The sequence below is a fragment of the Triturus cristatus genome, chromosome 7 (assembly GCF_964204655.1).
Source record: "Triturus cristatus chromosome 7, aTriCri1.1, whole genome shotgun sequence".
In the NCBI taxonomy this organism is placed as follows: Eukaryota; Metazoa; Chordata; class Amphibia; order Caudata; family Salamandridae; genus Triturus; species Triturus cristatus.
Window position 1 is genome coordinate 1,793,134,402 of NC_140590.1, and position 25,234 is coordinate 1,793,159,635.

The window sequence follows — 25,234 nt, forward strand, 5'->3', positions numbered from 1 at the left end:
ATTTAATGGTGGAAACGTCTGGAGGTAAGTGAAGGTTTATTTCAAGCTTGATAGAAAATAGCAGCTGAGTGCATCCTTTGTTTTTGAAGTACGATCTACCAACTGTTAGTGGTAATCTTGGTTCAAAGAGGAGTTGAAGTGCATGAGAATACACAAGGTTAAATAATAATATGTATGCCAATGCTCACATACAAAGGAACATTATGCTAGAAGCATAATGTGCGATTCTAATGCAGTGGCGGGAGCCTCTGTGCATGTGCACTTAGTAAGGAGCTCACTACAGTGTCCTAAAAGCCAACGCCACGTGTCTGTAGGGCAGCGCTGTCCACTGGTTCAGGCCTACAGTACGGTCCAGCACGTCCTTAAAATTAGACCAATGTGACTGAATGAGGCCAGTGATCACATCATTATGCACGGCAACATCGCTTTTTCGCACATGCGCAGTCAGGGTGATGGACCCCACCCCTCCCGCAGAACCACCCTCAACAGGTGTCTGTAGGGCAGCGCTGCCCGCTGGCTCAGGCCTACAGCACAGTACAGCAGGTCTTTAAAATGAAACAGAGATATGACTGAATGAGGTAAAAGATCATATCATAACACATGGCAATATCGCTTATTCGCACGTGCGCAGTCTGGCTGATGCATCCCATCCCTCCCGCAGCACCGCGCTGAAGAGGTGTCTGTAGGGCAGCGCTGCCCGCTGGCTCAGGCCTACAGTACAGTCCAGCAGGTCTTTAAAATGAGGCAGAGATGTGACTGAATGAGGTCAAAGATCACATCATAACACATGGCAATATCTTTTGTTCGGACCTGCGCAGCTAGGCTGAAGCACCCCACCCCACTCACCGCAGCGTGCTCAATTGGAGGCCCTGTGCACCCAGGCCGCTCTGCTTACCTGCTGTCATTGTTGTGTGAGCAAACACTATGGGCAGCAGTGTTCACAATTCAGATGGAGTGTTGATTGCAGGAGAGTGTACACCTCATGGATCCCTTTCGCAGACGACGGACAGTAGGGCTCAAAATTTAGAGCCCGTGTTGATTGCCAGGATGAAATACACCTCATGGATCCATTTCTTTTTTTATTGTGCATTGTGATATGTGAGGTGGATGCGGCAAATCATTTGAGGTAGTGTGGAAGAAGAGGGACGTGTGGCGTTGTGGTTATCGTATTTATACGTACCCAAAGTAGGCTGGGCTTGTGTATGCCAGGCCAGCGTAGGGGTGTGAATAATTATTCCGGGGACTTGGGCGTTGTTCAGTTCCTGCCTGGCCGGTAGAGTACTTATGTGTGTTTCTTTTGTAGTTTTGACCTCGCAGAGTGTGCAATTTAGATTAGTGTAGCATGTGTCTGGAGGGCGGAAACTATCGTTAATGAGATGGCATGTGAACTAGGATGTGCAGTCTGCCCGTGGCTGATGATGCTCCTTAGAGCCAGCAATACCCAGGCCGAAAGGCAGCACAATAATGTGCAGACACACACACCAGGTGCATCGTGTACCACATATTTGTTTTTTAATGGAACGTTTGAGATGCATGGCAATTACACATGGAAGGCTAATGTACAGAGCATGAATATTGATAAAGATGATTGTTGCATGTTGTGTGTACTATAAGATATGTGTATACAGGTAAACACTTTTCAAAAAAGCTTTCTAAGCAGAAGAGGTGCTTCTCATCAAACGCTGTAGAGAGAATGAGTAAAATGGGTGGGGTTGTACAACTGGTACAATAGGAAATGTTATGAACCAATCAAATGATTTTTTTTTAAGGTCACATGTCAATCGCGCACCGAGTGCGCAAGGAGGCCACACCCGACGAGATTTTGACAAGATATATTTATTATAATATAAGTTTATTACAGTTAGAAATATATAAATGTTTAAAATAATTTAGATTTTCTATTATTTAGACATACTTTTGAGACAAAAAAAAAAAGGGAATAGCGTACCCGGCACGATACTATACATCTGTGACGTAACACAGGGCCTGGCAGAGTGTACTCGTCAAATACGCAACGCGCAGCAGGCACGACCCCATACGTACATGACATAACGCGTGGCTTGGTACTGCGTACCCGTCGGATACCAAAGTAGTATCTGGGGTGACTTCATGCATATATGATGTTACACGGGACGCGGTGCCATGAACTCGTCGGATACGAAATGCACATCATTTACGAGTTTAGCAATATGGCGGATAGGATTTGTGTGGTGATGGAGCTTTGTTGCAGGGATTCTGCTCATGCACATAACTATGCACAGGAAACCAGGACCTCAGTGAATTGCGGTGTACCAAAAACTCATCTCAGTACCCAGTACCCCTATCCGACTAGCATCAGTGTCGCATTAGTTCACCAGCTATCAATGATTAGACAACCCAGAACAAGTGACTTAGAGTTCTCTCAGGAATGGTGGGAATTAGAAATACCTGTTTGTTATTATTCTCATATCAGTGCACAACAAGAGTAATCAGAGACACAGTAAAGTTTAAAATGTTTATTTTTAACTACGTGCCCTAAGATGCAGTACTTTGGCTAACATAAGCAGACAAATGATTAAGAATAAAACCATCAGCATTGTTACAATACCATAGAAAATAAAGGGAGAAATCATATTAAAAATGATAGTGGATTACAACCACCCTCCCTTCACTAGTAAGCTAGTATTATTAAACTAATAGAAGGTCTCTAGGTTTGAATGGGGAACCCCATACCGTAAATATCAGTTTAGGTGAATCACATCACAGGATCAGCTTTGCTCTGTGTCTGGAAAAGGTCTTCTCCAAAAGTGTCTAACTCATGCATGCAAACTGCAATAATAAAGGCACTCTAGTTTCAGATATTTTCGGCTGTGTGCGTGTTATGGCTAGAGCTTGGGCCTATCAACATGAATTCAAAAGCATACATTGTTATTTGGCCCTGGCGGCTTCTGCACACAGTGTTCAGACCAAGGTCGCGGTGCACGTCTAGGGATGTGAACAACAGACCGTTCTCATGTGAAAGAAAAGCAAACAAGCATTTTTCTTATAATAACAGCTACCTGCAGTGCCGTGTGCAAAAGCAGCAAAAGTGGCAAGATGGCGTTTTAAATCTAAGACGCTTATGCCAACATAGCAATGTGTGTACCTGGAACTCCGTCTCCACTACACCCTCCCTTGATCGGACCCCGAACAAATAGGGATACAAATTAGGAACGCAGAGTTCAAGTTCGACAGAGACAGAACCAAGTGCATGTATTGTTCATCCATATAATTGGCAGTGAAAGTTCGAAAAACCAGTGTGAGAAAAAAGAAAAAAAGAAAAAGGAAGAAGAAAGAAAAAGAAAAGAAAAAAGGTAACTTCCCGCAAAGGCCTGGTAGAGCCTGGGTGTGGAGCCCAAAAAAAAAAAAAAGGGGAACAAACTCAAAAATTTGTAGTTTGACTAATGGAAGATGGACAACTTCCAAGTTAATCTATCAATGTGTAAGCACAATAAGTAGCTACAGCCTCCAAGAGGAAGTCATTATAATGTTCTGTAAAAGATTCCCCCATCCAGTCTAACAAAGTAAATGAGCATACATGTTCCTCGATAACTGGAGCCTCTAGCACAATCAGAGGACAACTTGCGTGTTCTTCAAGATAACTTCTCGCCAAGAAGTCCGACGATATCCCAATTCCCTAGGACTCCATGTGCCGCTCCACAGGCCATAATCCCGATACCAGAACAGTCCAACTCATGAGCCACTAAGGGACTCATCAGTCGATCATAATCCGTTGCAGGAGACACCGAGTCCGGCAGGCACAAATCCAGAGCCAATTCGAATGGACAATCTAGATAATGAAAAACAGGTTGCACGCAAGTAAAGTAGGAAAACCGGAAGGACAATCCATAGGCTATGCTTAGAGTGGCCAGTGGTAATGTTCCATAGTATTCTAGCATCCGGTTACGCAGTTGAAGCAGCCGGGGCAGGCTGTTGTGTGATACATATCATGCAGCCATTGCGCAGCAAGCAGACCAACAGGAGCACACCGGCCGCGAGGGCGAGAATCAACGGGAACCCGCCGAAGACGCTGGAAAAAATAGAATGAAAAAATGCCGGTATCACACCAAATATTGTCTGGAAGGAGGTCATGAGGCCGGAGCCCAAAACTTTGAAAAAATGCGCCAAGCCAGTTGTTGATGAGGCATTAAATATAGTATGAATCAGAGCACCGAAATGAAGGGGGAGATCAGTATTTAAAAGCGCATGCACCTCGGTGTGGGTGTTGGCCACGTGAAGGACGAATATTTCACGGGAGGAAGTCAGTGCGACTTCTTTTTGAGACAATAGAGCCCTTATTCTGCTCATCTGCCTAGGGCATAATGTTTCATACACGGACTGAACTTAAACAAAGGAAATGGCAAGGTGATTAACCCGTAGATAAGCAACACAGCTGAGTTCAATTCGGCCACAGAGAAAGGTAAAGGTTCCAACTTTTCAATATGCAGTAATGAGTATGTTGCATCTTTCATGGACATGAACTGTTGCTTTGCAGTCAGATTAAACGGCAGGAATATAGATGATGTATTTATGTAGTCCCAGAGAACTTTCCCAGCTTTCAATGTTTGCAAAGTCCATGCAAACTGCATTATAGAACGAAATTGATTTTGACCATGGTATAAAATAGACATATCATCCTGTACAATATCCACAACAGAAGAAAGGGTGTTAATGCTATTATCGATGATAGCTAGCACTTTTTCCAAATTCGCTTGATCAATAGCTCTTAATCTGGAAGCAGCTTCAATTTGAGATAATTTCCAAACTTCCTTATAAATAGCATATACCCATCTTTTGGACCTGCCACCCACAGGACCCTTAACAAATCATTCAAATCTACTTTGTCATGTAATATTGATAAATGAAGTTTAACAGATGCCAAGGTGGAAAGTTGCAGCCAGTTCTGGCATAACTTCCCCACAGAATAGCTAGTAACCGAATGGGAAGATTCAAAGCGGGGGTCCACTCTAACCTGTGTATATCCAGGGCATACACGCAGAAAATGATGTTGACAGGAATCTGAGCTCCTCTGCCATATCAACCATCCTTCAGGATCTAATTCGGAAATGTTGAAGGATGTATTAGTAATATATGACTGCAATGCATCAAAGGACAGACCTGTGTGATTATTCCATTGTGGATAAGCACCCGGATCAGGAATAGAGGGTGAATTATTTTTTTAGAAGTAGCCAATCCAAAGCAGGTGGTTTGAAAAATGCAAGAATTCAAAAATAACATGTGGTTGGGGATAAGGCAAGCACGATGCAGAGCCTCTGTTCCCCGTACCTGCCATGTTTTAGAACCCCAAACAGATTTAAGATCAATGGTATCTTTCCACAGCTCATAGCCCCCTATAGCCAATTCATCCATAAAGGATTTGGAATACAACAATTTAGTGTGGGTCTGCCTAACTTTGGAAGCTGACTCCGCCGCCACTTTAAAATAAAAGGCTTCAGGTTCAGAAACGCTAAAATCAGTAAAATATGTAAATTTGTTCATTAGAGTTTTGGAGCTGCCTTCAATGGGTGCCGGACAATGTTGCCATTGCGTATAATTAACACATTTTTCTAAAAGTATTTGTTTTATGTAGGAAGTGATTGCCATAGTGTTGGTACCAAAACAGCTCCCCATAATTAGCTGTGTCTAAATACAAATCTTCAGCATCAAAAGCAGCATAATATTTCAAATCATAAAAGAGTGCCTCTATGGCCTGGACGCCCTAATCATCAGAGCGGAAGTTTTGTTTCACAACATCCCCCATAGAAACACAAAGTATATTGGGGACATTAATCACCTTTGTGGGACCATGAATTTGAAATTTGACAGCATTCCACACAATCCCAATCCAACACAGGCCAGGCAGTAATATTCACAAAAGTCTGGTCCCTTTTCATGATGTGTAATGAGGAGTGGGGGGCCAAAGTTCCATCAATTAATCTAATTGCAGATCTTTCGGTGAGATAGTGTCCATTTACAAGATGAAAAAATACCACCACACAAACCCAATGGACATAAAAAAAAAAATACTTATGACCAATAGCCAAATGTAAGTCCACAAAATGTCTTTTAAACCAAGCGGCAAAAATAGAAACTTTCAATGGGGGATTGGAAGTCATAGAGTTAGTGTCAAATGAAAAACGTGACTGGTCAACTGTAGTTGATTGTAAACCAGGCAACAACACATCTGTGGGATAAGTATACTCAGTATCTTCACGAGGATGACCAGCCGGTGGTGGCAACAAAGGATCAGTAACAGTATGCAATGGCAATGTCAGGCCTGGTGGTAGATGCCAGAGCCAAAACAGAGTTTCTCAGCATCGCAGAGCAAGAAACCGCTGGAGTCAGACTAAGAAGAATCGTCCACTCGCTGTAGTTTGACATTGTCAATGGAGATGTACCTGTTATCCTTGCGACCAGAAAGTGGAGGTAAAATGACTGTTCTTGTACCCTGCACGCCAAGCACTGGTACTGGTGCACGATAAGAGGGGCCAAACTCCTTCTTGTTCTCCACCTTCTCATGGACCAGGTCACCAACTCAAGGTAGCCAGCCGACTACCGGAATCTGAAGCGCAGCATCAGTTGTGGAGGGCAAGTGTTCCTTTGCAAGACTGTCTCTGGTCTCTTGTAGATTCTGTAATACAGCACAGTGATCATCTACGTCAAAGTGTGCGGCCGATGCCGCCATGTCTAGACCATCAAGGTCCGGAACAAACATCTTTGTGCCAAAGAGCATTTCGTATGGGGTCCGCCCACCCAGAGACCTTCTACGGAGATTATTAGGTGCACGTTGAACGTTATACAGATGGGCTAACCAGTTCCTGCCAGTGCCTAAAACTCTAGCTGTCAGGGATTGCTTTAAGTCACGGTTCATTCGTTCCACAACACTATTGCCCTCAGGCCGGTATGGAGTTGAAAATTTGACTTGGACCCCCAAAGATCTCATGGCTTCTTTGTACGCCTTAGAGGCGAACGCTGGACCTTGGTCAGAATGAAGGGTTCCACATGTGAAAATTCCCACAAAGACACGCAAATCCCTGATGACAGTTCGAACATCAGCACTCCGTTGCGGCCATACCAAAAGAAAATGTGTGCATGAATCCACTGCAACTAAGAAGTACTTATACGCAGTATCAGAGGAGAAAGGAGCGCAGTGATCTAAATAAACACACCCAAGTGGTTTATTATATATGTACAACTGTGTTTGTGCTGGGCGCGCAGCAGTCGAAGGTTTAATCTGCTGGCAGATGTCACAATTAAGAATATAAGCACAAGTCTGTTTATTCAACCCGTGCCACCAGTAATGTTGTTGTAAGAGAGTAACAGTCGCTGAAATGCCGGCATGCACAGAAGCCATGCCTTCGTGAGCCGCTGTTATCAAGGAAAGTCTGCAGTCCGCGTTGGGAATCAATCTGTCACCAACGTTGTTAATTCTCACATACGGAACTTTATCAGGACTGAAATGATAAGCGTATTTAGAAGGGAAACCTCTAGGGTAATTACTTCCCTTCTCCGTTGCAGCAATAGCTGCCAAGATGTGATCATCAATCTCACTTTTGGATCTTGTAACTGCTGCTACTAGATATGTTGCCACTGCTGTTTTTGCCGCTTCGTCAGCTAAGCTGTTTCCGACAGCGTGGACACCAACTCGCTGGTGCCCAAGAGTATGAATTACATTCACGAGAGGCAGATTCTGTTTAAGTTCTGCTTCTCGAACCAAAAGCATTTTATGCTTGATTGTGCTACCCTTGGAATCACGATATTCATTTTGAGATCAAAAGAATAAATTGTTGTTAAAAGACTGAACACAGTAAAACGAGTCACTCACTATAAGAGTTGTAACTCGTGGATCAGCAAACTTCAGTGCAAGCACAAGAGCACGTAGCTCTGCCAACTGTGCGGTACAATCACCCAATGACTGCGTATGCACGACATCAGACTTGAATTCACCATTCACAAAAGTACCAGCCACAATTGTGCAGGCCGCTGAATAAGCATGCTTAGATTCCGTTGCGGGTTGCGCAAAACCGTCAGTATAAATGACACAATTGTAATCCTCAAGCGGGCGTAAAGACAGAGGAGCTGGATGAACGAATTCATACTGCACATACTCCTGAGTCTGCATTGAGGCATCAAAGATGTAGGTGACATCTGGTGATGTCAAGGAAGTGGCCCATTGTATCCAACGTGGATGCAAAGCTTTGGAATTAGGTACACTGGCTCTCGTCACTGCCTCTAGAGCAGGATACGGTGTGACAACCAACATGCATCTCCCTTGCGACAGCACTCTCTCTTTAAGAATCGCCATCTGTACCGCAGTCAAAACTTTTTTGACAATGGAAAAGCGCATTTTTCAGCTGAAGTGTACAGGTGTGATTTGTAAGCAATGGGGACTGTGTCGCCCTCATTGAATGTTAAGTACGTGAAACCCACTGCGCCAGGCACAATTCTTATCACCAGGTTAGTGTGGTTATCCAGTGTAAGTGAGTACTTCAAAGCAAGAAGATCAGCCTGCAAAGATTGCAAGATAGCTGAATGTTCTGGCAGCCAGGTCGATTTGGAAAAATTAGGTTGTACCAAGGCATATAGCGGCTTGATACGCTGGGCATAATCAGGAATGTAAGTACGCCCGAAATTTAGAAAACCCAGCAAAGATTGTAGCTTTTTCAGTGTTGTTGGAGAACGCAAACATACGCACTTCTCCAGGAAGTGAGGGGCTAATCCTCGACCTTCATTGTTGAGCTCATAGCCCAAAAACAACACTGTGTACTCTGCAATGTGTGACTTTGCAAGGTTGAATATGTAACCAAAGTCCGCAAACATGACAATGATGCGGTCAACGCGACACAGATGCGGCCACAATTCATCGTCTGTGAGATAGATATCATCAACATACGAGTATGCATCAGGGTCAATGTTCTCTAACAGAGAGACTACACATGCGGCAAAGACGCCTGGACTGTTTTTATAGTCCATGGCTAATCTTTTGAACTGTTTTTGTTTGCCGCCAGAAGTAAAGGCTGTCCATTGACTACTAATAGAGGACAGATTATGGCTGAAAAAGCCATTGGATATGTCAAGTGTGGTCTCAAACCTTTTTCTCACAAGACTATCAACGAGGGCAGAACTGTGAGTTTTCTGTACAGCACAAGTCCGACAATGAGAGTTCAAATGCTGGTAATCCAAAACTAGGCAGTACGACCCATCAGGTTTAGTTGCAGTGAATAGAGGATTATTCATGGGTGACACACATGTTTCAATAACACCTTGATATTCCAATTGTTCAAGGATTTCTGCGATGTGAGATCTAGCTTCGCGGCGCATGGGATATTGGGGTTGCAGCTGGGGCATAGACCGTAAATTAATCTTGTGGCTTGGTGACAATTTATCCCACCCAACCTGAGTATGGTACAAAGCCGGAGCAAGCACCTGAGGCCACTCCTCTGCAAAGTTCTGAGCCTGATTCTTTAGCACTGTCTGTGCGAAAGATGGGAAGATTACCTCCTCCCCTTTAGGAGCGGCCAAAACAAAAGCTGGGGGCCAGTCCGCCTCTGCTACTAGATTATCATATGTAGAGGTCAGATTTTCCCCAAAAATCCCTTTTATGGTACGTTGTATGTCACCTTCTATTAAAAGGACTATGTCATATAGTCTGTCGGGGGAGCCTCTCTAGTATCCGCAGTTTCTGCAATAATAAACGTGTCAGTTGCTGTCGTCTCCAGATATGGACACAGTGCTTGCCGCACTACTGTAACCTTCGCTGCGCTGTCGAGCAGCATTAGTGCCCATGTCAGATTCCGAAGCTGCGTTCTCACTATCTGTGGCATACCTCGCTGTTAGCGCAGCAACTTTCTTCTTCTGAAACGGGGGACGTTGACTTGCAAACTCGTCCTGCTTGCTTTTACCGTCAGGTTGATGGGGTTACTCACGTCCTTGTTGGGCAACCCAACCCTTGCCACATTCTCCTCCACCGGATGTTTCCTGTGAAGAACGAGGAGAACGTTGTTCAGTAACCTGAAATCTATCAGGAGACCTAATCCTAATGCGATCGCGCAAGTCATATGTGCGCTCACCAGTCGGCTGTAGAGGCGCCGCTGGACAAGACCCCTGTTTCTGTTGCTGCTTACCTTGTTTCTTAGATCTCCAACTTTGTTTAGGAAAAGCTGGATGATCATCTTTGAAAGACGAACCCATCTTAGTTTGCTGTTGCACATCTGCGGTCTGAACAGAAGGCTTAATCCCCAAACTACTGCGGCCTATAGTTCTATATGCTTCCGCAATAATTTTAGGCAACTCTCGGGGTTTATCGACGTCGTCTATGAGGGCTAGACCAATCGCCACTTGAAAGTGAACCGCATCTCCTTTGAGGTTACCAAGGATGAGTGTTGCAACCACGTCGAACACACCGACAAGCCTCATTCCCAACTTGACCGCCACCTCCGGACCATGTTGATCTTGAACACGTTTGATCATGGAGGGCAGTACGGCCACAGACGGGGTGCCGAAGCCCTTCGAGTAGACCGCTGCAAAAACCTTACCCCAGTTCTCACAATCGACCACTTCTGGGACTAAGTCTTTCTGCAAAATAATGGTAAGTATCCTGTGTTTCTCCACAGGAGTAGAGTGCGTAAATACTGCTTCCAGCTGGTCACATTTTTCAACAAGCCAATAAGGCAAATTGTCCTTATTCTGGGGGTGCTTGCACATTACCGAATTAATCATGACGGGACTTATAACAATCCCGGCCGGGCCAGCTGGTTGCCCCGCAACAACAGGTGCCCCGACCTGTACATTGCGGGAAACATATTGCACCAAAGCCCGATGTACTGTAATCAGGGCTGTATGTAATTGACGCAACTCATCCACCGTGGCATGTAAATAACGAGGATGAGGTGTAAATCCGGCCAGACCGGCCAAGTGGCCCCTGGAATGGACAAAGGGCCCAAACGAACCGGTGTCACTGTGTGGGGAGGGTGCCATTAAACCAAATACGATGCTGCCAAGCTGAAACAGGAATCTCCTGCGTCCTATATGGCATATAATTCGCAGGGACCTGTGTGGGAGTATAAGATTGAAACGTACTATCGTCCACATTCACTGCCGGCAAGGTAACCCAAGAGTAAAACAACTCATAGGGATATGATGCATCGGCACTCACTACAAAGATAACAGCCATCCCATCGTCAGGCACCCCAAACTGCGTCAAATGACGCTGGAGAGGTGCGCGGCTTTGCGCCGCAATAGCGACTTCAGCTATAAGGACACAGAGAAGAAAAACAAACTATTATAACAGTAGCACAAAAAGGGTTCAACAAATGAAAAAAACGTTTTAATTGACATGCCTGATTGAACCTATAGAGAAACTATTAGGTAGGTTTTAACCATCACTCCCGCTATCCGCAAACAAGAGTGAGGGCGTTGTGGACTAATATAAGCACTACTAAGGCGTCTCAAATCATAAGACCAAAACGTTAGGTGTGCCATGTTGCAGGGATTCTGCTCATGCACATAACTATGCACAGGAAACCAGGACCTCAGTGAATTGCGGAGCTCCAAAAACTCACCTCAGTACCCAGTACCCCTATCCGACTAGCATCAGTGTCGCATTCGTTCACCATATCATCTCGAAGCTACCAATGATTAAACAACCCAGAACAAGTACTCTCAGGAATGGTGGGAATTAGAAATACCTGTTTGTTATTATTCTCATAATCAGAGACACAGTAAAGTTTAAAATATTTATTTTTAACTACGTGCCCTAAGATGCAATACTTTGGCTAACATAAGCAGACAAATAATTAAGAATAAAACCATCAGCATTGTTACAATACCATAGAAAATGAAGGGAGAAATCATATTACAAATGATAGTGGATTACAACCACCCTCCCTTCACTAGTAAGCTAGTATTATTAAACTAATAGAAGGTCTCTGGGTTTGAATGGGGAACCCCATACCATAAATATCAGCTTAGGTGAATCACATCACATGATCAGCTTTGCTCTGCGTCTGGAAAAGATTTTCTCCAAAAGTGTCTAACTCATGCATGCAAACTGCAATATTAAAGGCACTCGAGTTTCAGATATTTGCAGCTGTGTGCGTGTTATGGCTAGAGCGTGGGCCGATCAACATGAATTCAAAAGCATACAATGTTATATGTCCCTGGCGGCTTCTGCACACAGTGTTCAGACCAAGGTCGCGGTGCACGTCTAGGGATGTGAACAACAGACCGTTCTCATGTGAAACAAGAGCAAGCAAGCATTTTTCTTATAATAAAGCTACCTGCAGTGCCGTGTGCAAAAGCAGCAAAAGTGTCGAGATGGCATTTTAAATCTAAGACGCTTATGTTAACATAGCAATGTGTGTACCTGGAACTCCGTCTCCAATACAGCTTGGTACGGTATGGGAGTGCAAATTTCTCCCCCCCCAAAAAAAAAATATATATTTTTTGGGGAAGATATAAAACATTACATGATTTTTAAAGTTAAAAACAAGAATTATAATAGAGTTCCAAAATATTTAAAAATATAATAGAAAAAATATAGGTTTTATAAACATTAAAATATGAAATTAACATTTAAAAAACCTTTGAAATTCAATGAAAAAACCATAGGTTTTACAGACATTAAAGTTAGGAATTAGCATTTAAAAAACCTTAGAAAGTCACTAAAAAAAACATAGGTTTCAGCGATGTTATAGTTAGTTGAACATTTGACTCATATAAAACCAGAGAAATTTGCCTGTTATAGTTAGTTGAGCTAACTATAACTCGCGTGCCCGCAATGCACTGCTGATGATGTCACATATTACATCACTCATGACATGGTCAGTGACATCACTGATGACATCACTGATGACATCTCAAATGACATCACTGATGACATCACTCATGACATCATCCACGTGACAATCTGATGCATATACTGATGCTCTAATATAAACTTTGATACACCCATTCTAAAATGCTGACTACTATTTTTGAAACCATACACATAAGAATGCCATATACTACATAGCACTCACTATTTCCTAGGTCTACACACACATCCAGTCACTTATACATGTAGTTACTCATCAATAGATGACTATAAAATACACTCATACATCTATACATGCAGTCACACGCTGCCACTCATCCATAGAGTTACTCACACGCCTAGTAAGTAATGCAAAAAATTAATCACATACCCATTTAATCATGTATACAGTTATACACACCAACTTAATTATTTTTAGACATACCACATCACTTATTCATACAGATACTAACACATATTTACTCTCTTATACAATCACTGATAGAAGCAGACACGTATTTATACACCCACACTTGAAATAACGTAGTCTCACGTATACTCATTTATATACTCCAACACTCACATATAGTGGCTTAAAACATATGTAGTTAGTCACAGATATACCACTGAGACATTTATTCACTCACCAACACACCCATAGACATGCTAACTCACCCATACAGCCCTTTCCAGCTGTACTTTTTAATCCATACAACCACTGAATCACCCACTCAGACATCTATGCACAGACTCATACACCCACCCACACAGACACTCAGGGGCCCATACAGATACTCAGACAACAAATCAATAACCTACATAGACACTCATGTAGATATTCAGCAACCCATGCAGTTGCTTACACACCAATGGAAAGACTAATACAGACTTTTACACAGTATAGTCACTGACCCATGCATTCAGTAAGACACGTTAAATCACTCACATACAGTCAGTCTTACACATACGAAACAATTCCTTTAGGCACTTGTAAATGCATTCATTCTTCAATACACCTTGGCATATATATATAAAACATATTTACATTTTATAGAAACACGTATTCACTGGATGATGTCATGAGCGATGTCATCAGTGATGTTATTTGAGACGTCATGAGTGATGTCATGAGTGATGTCACTGACCATGTCATGAGTGATGTAATATGTGACATCATCAGCAGTGCAGCAGCAGCAATGGGTCCCCCATCCCAATACAAATATTGCCCCCGGGATTTGGCCCACCCGGGGGCTAAATATTAACGAAGCGCGGTTTTTTCAGCAACTGCTGAACGGATTTACACCATTTAACACAAAGGCTTCTTTCTGAACCAAGAACTACCTCTTTGCCAAATTTGGTGTAATTCCATTCAGCAGTTCGGGCTGTAGCCGTGTCTAAAGTTTCCTATGGAAAATTGCATGGGGAAAACACGTTTTGGGACCCCCTTTTTTTCTCGGCCCCCGCTTGACGAATCACCCCGAAACTTTCAAGATAGGAGCGGACCGGAGCGCCCCACGAGTTTTGAAAATTTCGCAAAGATTCGTCAATCGGAAAATAGGTCCTAACTATAACTATCTACTGGCGACCGCCAGTAGATAATATATATATCTTAAAGGGAAGTAGATGTTAAGTTAGGAATAGTAAATCTATACTTCCTGACATGTAATACGATATTCTGGATGTTGATATTTAGTATGACAACTGGTATTTGGGAAATAATGTACTTATAGAGCACAGTTTTAATGTTTGGCCATAGCTGAGGGCCATGCGCCCCTAAAAATATACAACTGGCTACGGGCCTGCATCCACCACACTGCTACGTCCCATAACAATATAACCGTACCTTGGTGGGCATCACGTAGGACATGAAAACATTTCCCACACATGATCACAAAACAGAGACACGACTCTTCCAACCACACACCACCTTTTATGGTGTAACTTGCTACCCATGTAGGTAAGTGCTGTAGTCTCACACACAGGGGTAGTAAGTGCTATATAAGTGTGCAATACAACACAGTACAATACTATATTTATCATTTATGTATCACCATGATTTGCTTTTATTATATTCAAATCCTTTTTCCATCACATTTCAGAATTATAAAACAAAATGTTCTTCATTTGTGCTTTCATAACTGCCGATATATGTTGAAATATTTGTACAGTACATTCACAGGTATGTACATTGTTGGTGAACTCAAAACTAATTGATATATTACAGTATTTCTTTTTGCACTACGTGTTCGAAAGGCATCTAGAATTAGGTGATTTCTGCCATGGCAGCATGTTCAGCAGAATGATGATTTTTATGCATTTGACTGCACAAATAGACATACAACCCACATATGTCACTCACACACAGCTACATCCCTTAGCTTGACTGATTATACAAATCTTGACACATTCTAAAGTCCTTTCTAGGGTCCTCATGTGACAATTGATACAGAAGGAGCTGTTTTCCTTCGCAGGGCAATATCCCTGCCTAGTCCAGCATCTCAAGTAGCTTTCATCTTTTCGACAGGTGTAATTGATGATAAAGTGGGTACTAAGGAGAAATTTCTACAACAGTCTACGCAGGTTATTACAAGGATTTTGTGGGATGATGGTTGCACCTATCCCAACGGGTTGCTTGGAGTTTTATGTAGATATACCTAGCAAACATGTGAGCAATCTCATGCGAAGGAACCTGATAGCAATGCTTGCAAGGTGCACTTAACTACCAAATATGTCTGTGAAGTGCTGTGTGTTGGTTCACTATCTAGCAATTATGTGTGAGATGGAGGATGTGATGGTGGGTACTACCCCACCATCTTGTAGATATTGATACAGTGTACTAAAAGATCAAATGAAACTGCTCCTCCCTAGTGGTAGCTCAGGGATATTACAGTGTTGCAGGAGTAGCAGTGACCAAAAAGCAAGAGTGTGGCTGTAAAGACCTTTACTGGATCCACTCTTTGTTGTACAGAATATATGGGCATGACTAGAGCCATTAAACAAGAAACATGAAACAGCAACACTTACAATTCTCAAATAAAGCAATGCACTTTTTAGGTATAATGACTTGCCACCATGCTTTTGTATATGGGCCGGCAGCTGGCCATGGAGTTACTTTGAGGACATTTCCAGGATTCTACTGTGCTGTTGACTGAACGTGCCCAATAGGGTTCTGGCAATGCATATGGAGTTAGTTGGATACCACCTGCACATCCTGTACCTAAAAAAGTGCCCAGTGCCACATGCCCTCCAGGCACTTACCTCCCTCTCTGCTCACCTGTGTCACTTTCACCCACTAGCAACACACTCTGGATCCTGGCAGTGCTTACCAGTTCCAGCTTCTTAAAGTAACTTCTAAAGCTAGATCTTTCCTCTGCTCACTAATGTAAAATGCTCCGGTGGTCCATGACCGAGCTGAAATACATGTTTTATAATGTTTAATTTTTTTTAAACATATATTTTGCAATGTCTTTGAAATTTCCATTTTATCTACTTTCTCATTCCACTGGTATCACATACCTTGCAAATGTACCTGGTTGTCTCAGATTTTTCATTTTTGGCTCCATATGCAGTTGCTATGAAAGCCCCACTTGTTAGGCTTTTGATTTGCACATATTCCCCATAAAACAAATCTAAACTAAATTATACTGGCAGTCCACCTTTCATTAGCTGTGCATGTATTATAGCACACTGAACTATAAATACAAAGATCACAGCTGCCCCGGAAGAAAAATGGGAATCTGGTTAAGTTACATATTTAATGTTAAATTCATTTATCTAAATCAAATTCCTAGTAAGTACATTCTATTAGAAGTGATTGCAGGGTTCAGCTTCGAGCTAGAGTACTTGGGAGAAGAGGTTAATCTTCATTTTTTTTATGTGGGCGTCTGTCAGAGAAGTAATGCAAGAAGAGAGTCTCAGAATATGTTCCAAAGGAGGTAGTGTAGGTTGTTGAAGTATATGAGTCTTGAAGTTTTGGTCCAAGGACCAATACGTTGGTTGCTAGGGATATATTATAAACCACAATCTCATCCTTAATGGGTTAGAGGTCCATTTTGACCTTTGGATTGTGATAACCTGGAACAATTACTTTGTTTTGAATGCCTGGTATCTGGGAATGAAAATTTCCTCTCATGAGTGAGATCAGTTTGCAAATGTTTAGATCAAAGAAATATTTGGGATTATGTAGGAGCCCTTATGTCAAATGTATGCCACTGTTGTGTAATCTTTTATGACGTTGCAGCGGCGTAAATAACGGTCCACGTTGCTCCATATTTACAAAGTGATGCATCTAGGCAGATGCATCACTTCGTAAAGCCCTGCACTATATTATACCTGTGTCATGTACAATGTATGCAGGGTGGGCGTTTCCCTGCATCAAAGCCTCGTAGAAGTGGTGCATTGAAATCTATAAGACTTCAGTGTGCCACTTCTAGGAGGCCACTGCTTCAGGCAGGCGTAAGTGTGATGTAGTGCTATATTTATAGCCCTTCCCCTGCATTGCTGGAGGCTCATTATGCCTGAGACACAACTCCAGCAATGTGCCAGTTCTGTGCCGACAGATACGTATAAATATGATGAGTCAATGGTGTCACAAGGAGGGTGCACTGAGAAGTGTTGCATTGCTGCAGCAAAGCAGCAATACAACACTTCTCATAAATAAGGCCTTTGGTACATCTGCTCTCATTGCTTTAAAGAGTAGACAATCCCATACAGTTTACTACCCAACTCCACATGGTTCTATCTGGACTAGATAGATGGGAACGCATTGTCCTTCCATATAATGAAAACATGGAAAACTCCAGCATCCTCATTGGTTCACTACTAGTTACCTGTAGCAGGAAAAGGGAGTACATACCTCTTTAGCAATTGAGGTATCCCAGTGGTTTGAGCAATATAGTTCCCAAAAGAAGCAATCAACATCCCTCCTTAAATTCTGGGGATGAGTGTACAGGGTTCCTGAGGTAACATAAATGGTGGATTAATGATAGTGCATCTTTCTGCATGAATTGGGCCACAAGGAGTCTGTTTGCTTTGCTCATCGTTCATAATTGATCCATTTTTAGTCTTGAGAAAGCAAACTCACCTTTGATGGTGAAGAGGGACTGAGAGTTTTAATTTCTAGTGTTTTACAATTATGGACTGTTAGTTGCAGTATATAACAAGCTGTTAACTCTTACACGAAGCTTCCAGCCTGTTCTATTCACCCCTAGTTTTTTTCTAGGACCTTCTCTCCCCTCAGAGCTGATTGTCTAGAAGTCAAGATTGTCTCTGCCAATTTAATGTTATTCCTGTTGTCCTACAAATAACTACTGATGTGGTCTCCTAGGGCATTCACCTGTGCAGATAATACCATGAGACATTTATCCTCCATTGTTTCATTGCAGTAACTCTGAGGTCACATTGTAAGGTCAATGCTAAGGTAAATTGTCATAGAGGCTCCCTTTTTGTATTTTATAACAGACAATAACTGACAAGAGAGGTTTGGAGCTTAAGTAGTGATCAAAAGTCCAGTTGTAGCCCGATGCATATAAGAGTAAGATAATAAATAACTCTCAATGAGAAGACTTCCAGATATCTATTAGTCTGCGCTTTGTGATCATGTTAGTCAACATTACCCTGTCATGTGTACTGCTCACATTAAAGGGGCTGGTAAGGTCTATGGAGAGATAGATTCACAAACACCTATTTTTCCTTCTGGTGCAGTCAAGGTTTTCAAGATCCTTTATAACATAAACTTTATGATGAGTATGATAACACAAGTCTTCTTAGAGGAAATGTGTGGTGGTTTTGGTCTTACCAGGAGGTGTTACTCTTTGGCTGCTGTTGATTATCCTTACCACTCATTTGATGGATGAGAAAAGGGTCTCATGCATGAATAAAAATGCAGAGAACATGTTTACTAAAACCTCCTTTCTTTCAACATGATGTGATAAGCCACTGATTTTACATGATAGAATGGAACAGAATAGTGTTTTGTGAGGGTTCTTGAGATGCAACATAGTAGATTTGGTTTGTCTTCCTGAAGAAGGTAAACAGAGAATGTAGGTAACTGGATTCATTCATGGGTGGTGATGTATGTGGTGTGACTTTATACAATGTGAATATCGTAAATTCAGCATCGTTAGCGTAAAAAAACAATCCTAAAGTCAAAAGAGAGAAACAACTCAGCCAGAGGGTAAATGCAATTATTAGAAGTTAAATATGATCGCTATGGACACTTCAGGTGAAAGGTGGGTGAAATAATGAAAAGCAAGCTGATTTGGGTATCCAGAACTTGAACAGAAAGAAAGAAAGAACAGAAAGAAGCAAGAGAGGTACAGAAAGAAGAGGGGGAATCAGACACAGTATAGAAAGCTGCCAAGAGATTAAGGACAAGGGCACAGTGCCACCCTTTTCCAACAGATCCTGAAATCATCAGCAGCAGGAAGCAGAGTACGTGCAGTACTGTGGCAGGCTCAGAAGCCCAACTGCAAGGTGTCAAGATGGAATAATTTCCAAGTAGTTCGAAATCTATTTATTGACAGTTTTCTCAACGAGTTTGGCCAACAGGAACGGGACTAAAGTATGATAACGAGAACGGTTGGTAGGGTCTTCTGTATGATTTTTTAAAAGAGATAACACCTACAAGTGTTCCCAAACATGATGACTGGAGAAGAGAGGTATTGCCAGAAACAAAACTATCTAAAACTAATACAAAGTAAAGGGCATGGCCATGGGACAAGGGAGGAAAACAATTTTATATTTTCTAGAGTTGTGATCATCTCAGATAATAAATTGAAAGTCGGTATTAAGTTACATTAGGAGCAGCAAATATAAATCCAAAATACTGAAGAGGTTAGTAAAAATTAAGCGTCAAAATTCATGTTTTTCTAAGTGGAAAAAATGGTGATGAACTGGTACAAGGTTCCAATGAGGGGTGGTGTGATGTTACTGCTACCCAGATGCACAAAACTTATTAGATTTTTAAAACTTTCACAGGAAGAATTTTCAGCATTATCATCTCTGTTAGGGAGGGAAGCATGCCCAGTAGATCAAATATATATTTATGTCAGCAGAATCGTTTTGCCAAAGGTGTTTATACCTTTACTGAAGAGCACGTTCAGCAAAATGCTCTGTTATTGTAATCCTTTTGGCACTTTGCAGGCGTTTGTGTCTGAGGAAAAATAAAACTGTGGCCTAATCAATGAGGAGTTTTCTTATTGCATCGACAGGTCTGCAACTCATTGAAGATGTCCTGATATATCATTTATGCTCAAATACGTCAATACATCACTCAGCACTTACGTTTCCGAACTACAAATCAATTGACTTCAATTGTGTATTCATTTGATTTGTAGGGTAACTTCAATGTCTAGCATTGCTGCCTTGCTGAATAAATGAACAAAGAAAATCTAAGCTCCACTGAATATTTTTTAATTGTTGGATTTTCAGATGTTCCACAGTTTCAGATTCCACTTTTTGGTGCATTTTTAATGGTTTACCTGTTAACTCTAGTAGGAAATCTTCTGATCTTGGCAACAATTTATTCAAACTCACATCTGCACACACCTATGTACTACTTCCTCACACATTTATCTTTTCTCGATATCTGGTACGTTTCAGTCCTTTTTCCAAATCTGCTAGCCCACTTCTTTCTGGAGGGCATACAAGTATCTTTTACTGAATGTCTGCTACAGCTGTTTTTTTTCCTGGGCATGGCAACGGTTGAGTTCCTTCTCCTCACAGTCATGGCTTATGATCGGTATGTCGCTATCTGCAATCCTCTGCGATACATGACCATCATGAGCAAGGCTGTGTGCACATGGTTGGCTGCTGGAAGCTGGGGAGTTGGTCTTATAAATGCAATTCCACACATTGTGCTGTTGTCCAAACTCTCATTCTGTGATTCCCACACAATTAACCACTTTTTCTGTGACTTGACAGCCCTGTTGAAGATTTCTTGCAGTGACACTTTCAGCAATGAGACACTCATTTACATCAACGGAGTTGTAATAGCAATGATGTCATTTATTTTAATCATCATGTCTTATATCAAAATTACAGCATCAATTCTGAAAATCAAATCCAAGAGTGGGAAGGATAAGGCTTTTTCCACATGTGCCTCCCACCTCGCTGTGGTTGTTTTATTCTATGCCTCTCTCTGTTCAACATACATGCGGCCGACATCCACATATTCAATTAAAAACAACAAGATAATGTCTTTGTCATATGTCGCTGTTACACCACTGTGTAATCCCATTATATACAGTTTAAAAAATGCAGAGTTTAAAAATGCGCTAAAAAAGACAAAGAGAACGACGTGAATTTTGTTGCGGAAAGGAGACTGCATAGTTTCAATGGCGGCAAACCAACTTGAAATTGAAAGAGAAAGTAATTATTTATGCTACTTTTGTAATACTATTTTGCATATGATATACACTGATGTATTGATCCCAAACTGTGTATGATGCGTTTTTCAGAGGTCAATGTTGTTGCAAATGCTTTAGCAGAATGCTTTTTTCAAATATAAGTTAAAAAAAGCCATGTGCTTGCAGTACTCTTTTACAAGAGTAATGCTTTCAGAACCATGTAAGATAACACTTGAATAAAAAGGATTTTAACATCACAAAACAATACCCTTTCATAAAATACATTTTAAAATAAAAAGTTGGTATTTATGTTAGCCTTTAAAATTTTGTACTTCTCAGACATAGTTTTAAATACAAATGGACATTTATTTAAATGCATGAACAAAATATTTTTTATTCTTTGTATAAAATGATTTTTTTTCGTAAGATAAACAATGTGCATGTAGATTTTCACACCTAAATAATGAGCCACCCAATGTTTACTGGTCTAAATATGCTTCTATTTTGTTGTTATTTTGCACCACCTGGTATTTTCACTTTTTCTCACCATATTTTTATGTTTAATTTCCTAATTTGTAATGTTTTACATTACTGTTTCAGTAGAAGTGCATCATAGGCTGGAGGCTTCTAAAACACTCAAAACCTGACTCGTCTCTGACATAGGTTAATCAAGGTCCTTTATTTACGTCATTAGCTGTCAATAGCTCTTTGAATATATTCTTGTGTAAGAGGAACTGGGATACACGAATCAATGTGTAATAAAGTAAAGAAAGAAATAGACAGTGGCAAACTAATAGTGACATATCTATTTAATAGACTGCAGGTTTAAGTATGAAAAGCCAGGATAAAAAGAGGGAACTATTTGTTGAGAGGATTTGGGGCATTCAATTTTAAATATATATTTATTGAGAAAGCAAACGTATAGAACACAAGCTGTCAGTCTGGCACCTTACTCTTCGGGAGTTCCCACAAATGTATCTGCTAAGTGCCTCAAGGCTCATAGCTAAACCTTAACCTCTGTAATGCAGACATGATCCCTCCCCAACATCGTCCATGCAAACAATACCAATACCCTCTACTATACAGAAGATATGCATATCATACTATCCCTCTTAAACAAGACCCCCAACACAAGAAGAACGTTCACGGCCTGCATGGTTGATGTCACTAACTGGATAAATCCAACTGTTTCAAGGTCAACAAGCTCAATGATATCATACCAAAGAAGAACACATGCATGAAAGACAACACACATATTATCAAGCTGGTTGCACAGCTACATTTCGACCCTCAAAATCAAAGGGAATATTCATTAAAAAGTTATGCTACGCAACCGGGCACAAGAGTGATGCATTTCTGAAGTCTGATTTATCAAGCCACTCAAGGCCACCTTTCATGGCTTTGCGTGGCTTGATAAATCTCAAATAATGCAACACATTGCGTTGCGTTACTCTTCTCCAGGAAAGTGCTCCATGGGTGGAGCATGGTTATTCCCACCCATCCACCCATGGATTGTGACGCATTCGCAGAAGTACCATCACTGGTTGTCCTGGGAATGCATCAAAATGCTACTCCTTTCCAGGTGAGGCATAACAAGGCGAAATATCTATATTTCTCCTTGTTACTTCCTCTTTCTATATGTGTTGCATTCTGCATTGGCTGCGAATGCGCTATGCAGTACATTGAGCACCAGCGCTGGAAATGACAAGAATACACTGTATAAAGTACGGTGCATTCCTGCACTTTCCCTAGCATGCCGTGCAGCACAGTAACTTGCTACACTGCATGATTATTTGTTTAATATGCCCATACATTTTTGTCTCTTTTGATACTGAACATTGTATATGAATATCCTACAAGAGGTTGGGGTAAAAGTGATAGTCCCTTCTGGATAAAAACCTGGGATCTTATCAGGCACCTACCGCTGTGTCATTGCCTTGCTTTGGATTGCTCTAGCTTAAAATGGCTTTGGTTTTGATGTTAACTACTACTCTCAATACAAAGGTACGTCCAGGGAGCACTTTTACACCTAACCTTGCCTTCCTCTTCATAGATTGTTTTAAGACATCAGGTATAGGATTTTCTGGGAACCCTTTTCTTAGCAACATAAACATTCGGAAAACATACATTGATAATGTGTTCATCATTTGGTCTGGAATTAAAAATACTTTATTTGAATTCTCTAAACCGCTCAAGAATTCACAACCTGACTTATGCTTCACTTATCACACTAGCAACATGAGTATTGATTGCTAAGTGGATGAGTTTTCTCATGTCATTCGTCAATTAGTGACCAGACACAAACCTCACCTGCGAAGGGTCAATAAAGTAGGGGAAATAAGTCTTCAGCCTTGGGGTCAAAGTATTTAGCACAGTTAAGAGGATCCTTGCTAGGTTTGTCTATTAGAGAAATCTGAGCTCTGTTAACTTTAGGAAAGGTTGTGGCATCAGGAGATATACAATAGTTTGTGCAACAGCAACACTATTACTGTTTGGTTCTGTTATAAAAGTCTATTTGGAGTCCATCATCCCAAGAAACATAAGTGTTCGTGGAAATCTGTGAACTCCAGTGGGATATCACACAGATCACTGAGTAGTACATTGTGAGCAGTCCTGACAGAAGGTATTGTGCAGTGTGACTGGGCCCATTTCAGCTGTGCTGCCAACATTCTCTATATATTTTAGTTCCTCTCATAGTGTCTCTGTTTCAATCTAAAAAGTGCACATCCTTCATGCATAGTATATAGAGAGTTTAAATCATATTTAGCCTTAAGTAGCTCTCTGAGGAGAGCAAAGTTTGGAGCTGCAGGGAACCGATGTGGACTACATCATTCACCCTCACAGCACCTTTTCATGGCCTCAAAATCCCTTGTTAGGTTTTCCCTAAGAGGCCCCATCCTACCCACTCAGAACATTTGTGTGAATTGTACCTTGTGTGCATTACCTTCCAAGTATTAGTGCAGATAAGTGTGCAGGTGGTGTTTATCTTCAGGTTCCCTATATAGGGCTATAGTCATCCGCCAGCAGGCTATTGGGTGTTGCAAGAGATTTAGATCCAAATCTATAGTGGTTAAATCATGGTCAGATGTGCCATTCAGATTTGTGGAATTCTTCATCAAATTCAGTTACAGTGCCGCCATCATAGTCCTTGTCTTGCGGGTGTGCAAGAGCCAGAGTCACAGCGATGTCGTATCACTACTAAGATAAGATAACCCTATTTGGGTGCTGTCTGAAATCAGGATTCCCAGATTTATCAAGGTGTTTGTGAAGGGGCGAATTCCAATCAAACTCCATTGTAAGCTTGGTTTTAACAAGAGTAGCGAAGTCTAGGTAGGGTGGTGAAGAAATCACATTTATCTCCCATGGGTGCTTATAAGGAGCTGATAATCACCATAGCATTCCATATCTAGAGTTTTTTTAAAACATACCTGCCCGCAAGTTCTCTCCAGGTTCATAATGTGCGTGACACCAGAGATGTGTTTAATAGGATAGCAACTTCTCTCTTTCTATGCTCCAAAACAGTGGGGAAGTGTACAAGAGTGCTGTATCCTATCAGTATGTATCACTGTACCCACCCATTCCCTTCTCAGTTTGTCATGTTCAGTGTACATCATGTGAATTTCCTGAACTTACACCACATCAGGGTGTTGAGATTTGGGAAAGGGCAGCATTTTCTTTCTTTTAATAAAATGAATCAGTCCATTCTTAATGACAGATAGTATCAACAAGGGTTGAACCATATTATAGTAGGTCAAGGAAGCATCCATATGGTATATGATGATGACTAATGGGGTGTACCGGCAGTAGAAGGAGGGCAGAAAATGTTCAGATAAGGAACATAACTCTACTATTGTGTTTCTGTATTACATAAACCTCCATGGCATTGTCTTGATTTCCTATGCACACCTGATTTATTAATACGGAATAAAAGGGGCTGTTATTAGATGTATCGTATTGAATGTATCGTTGGTATTAGAATATACATTGGCTTACTGGAATGGTACATTGCTAGATCAACTCTATTCTGTCAAAGCTCATCACTGAAAGTATGCAACTATTTTGACCAAACCTCATA

The 25,234-nt window shown here is 41.4% G+C and overlaps 1 protein-coding gene across 1 annotated transcript; it reads left to right on the forward strand.

Moving 5' to 3' along the window:
- Window positions 1–20,187: 20,187 nt before the first annotated feature.
- Window positions 20,188–21,114, forward strand: LOC146813157 (olfactory receptor 5V1-like). The gene has a single exon (XM_085614721.1). It carries the CDS (start codon window positions 20,188–20,190, stop codon window positions 21,112–21,114), a length of 927 nt encoding a protein of 308 aa, XP_085470847.1.
- Window positions 21,115–25,234: the final 4,120 nt, after the last annotated feature.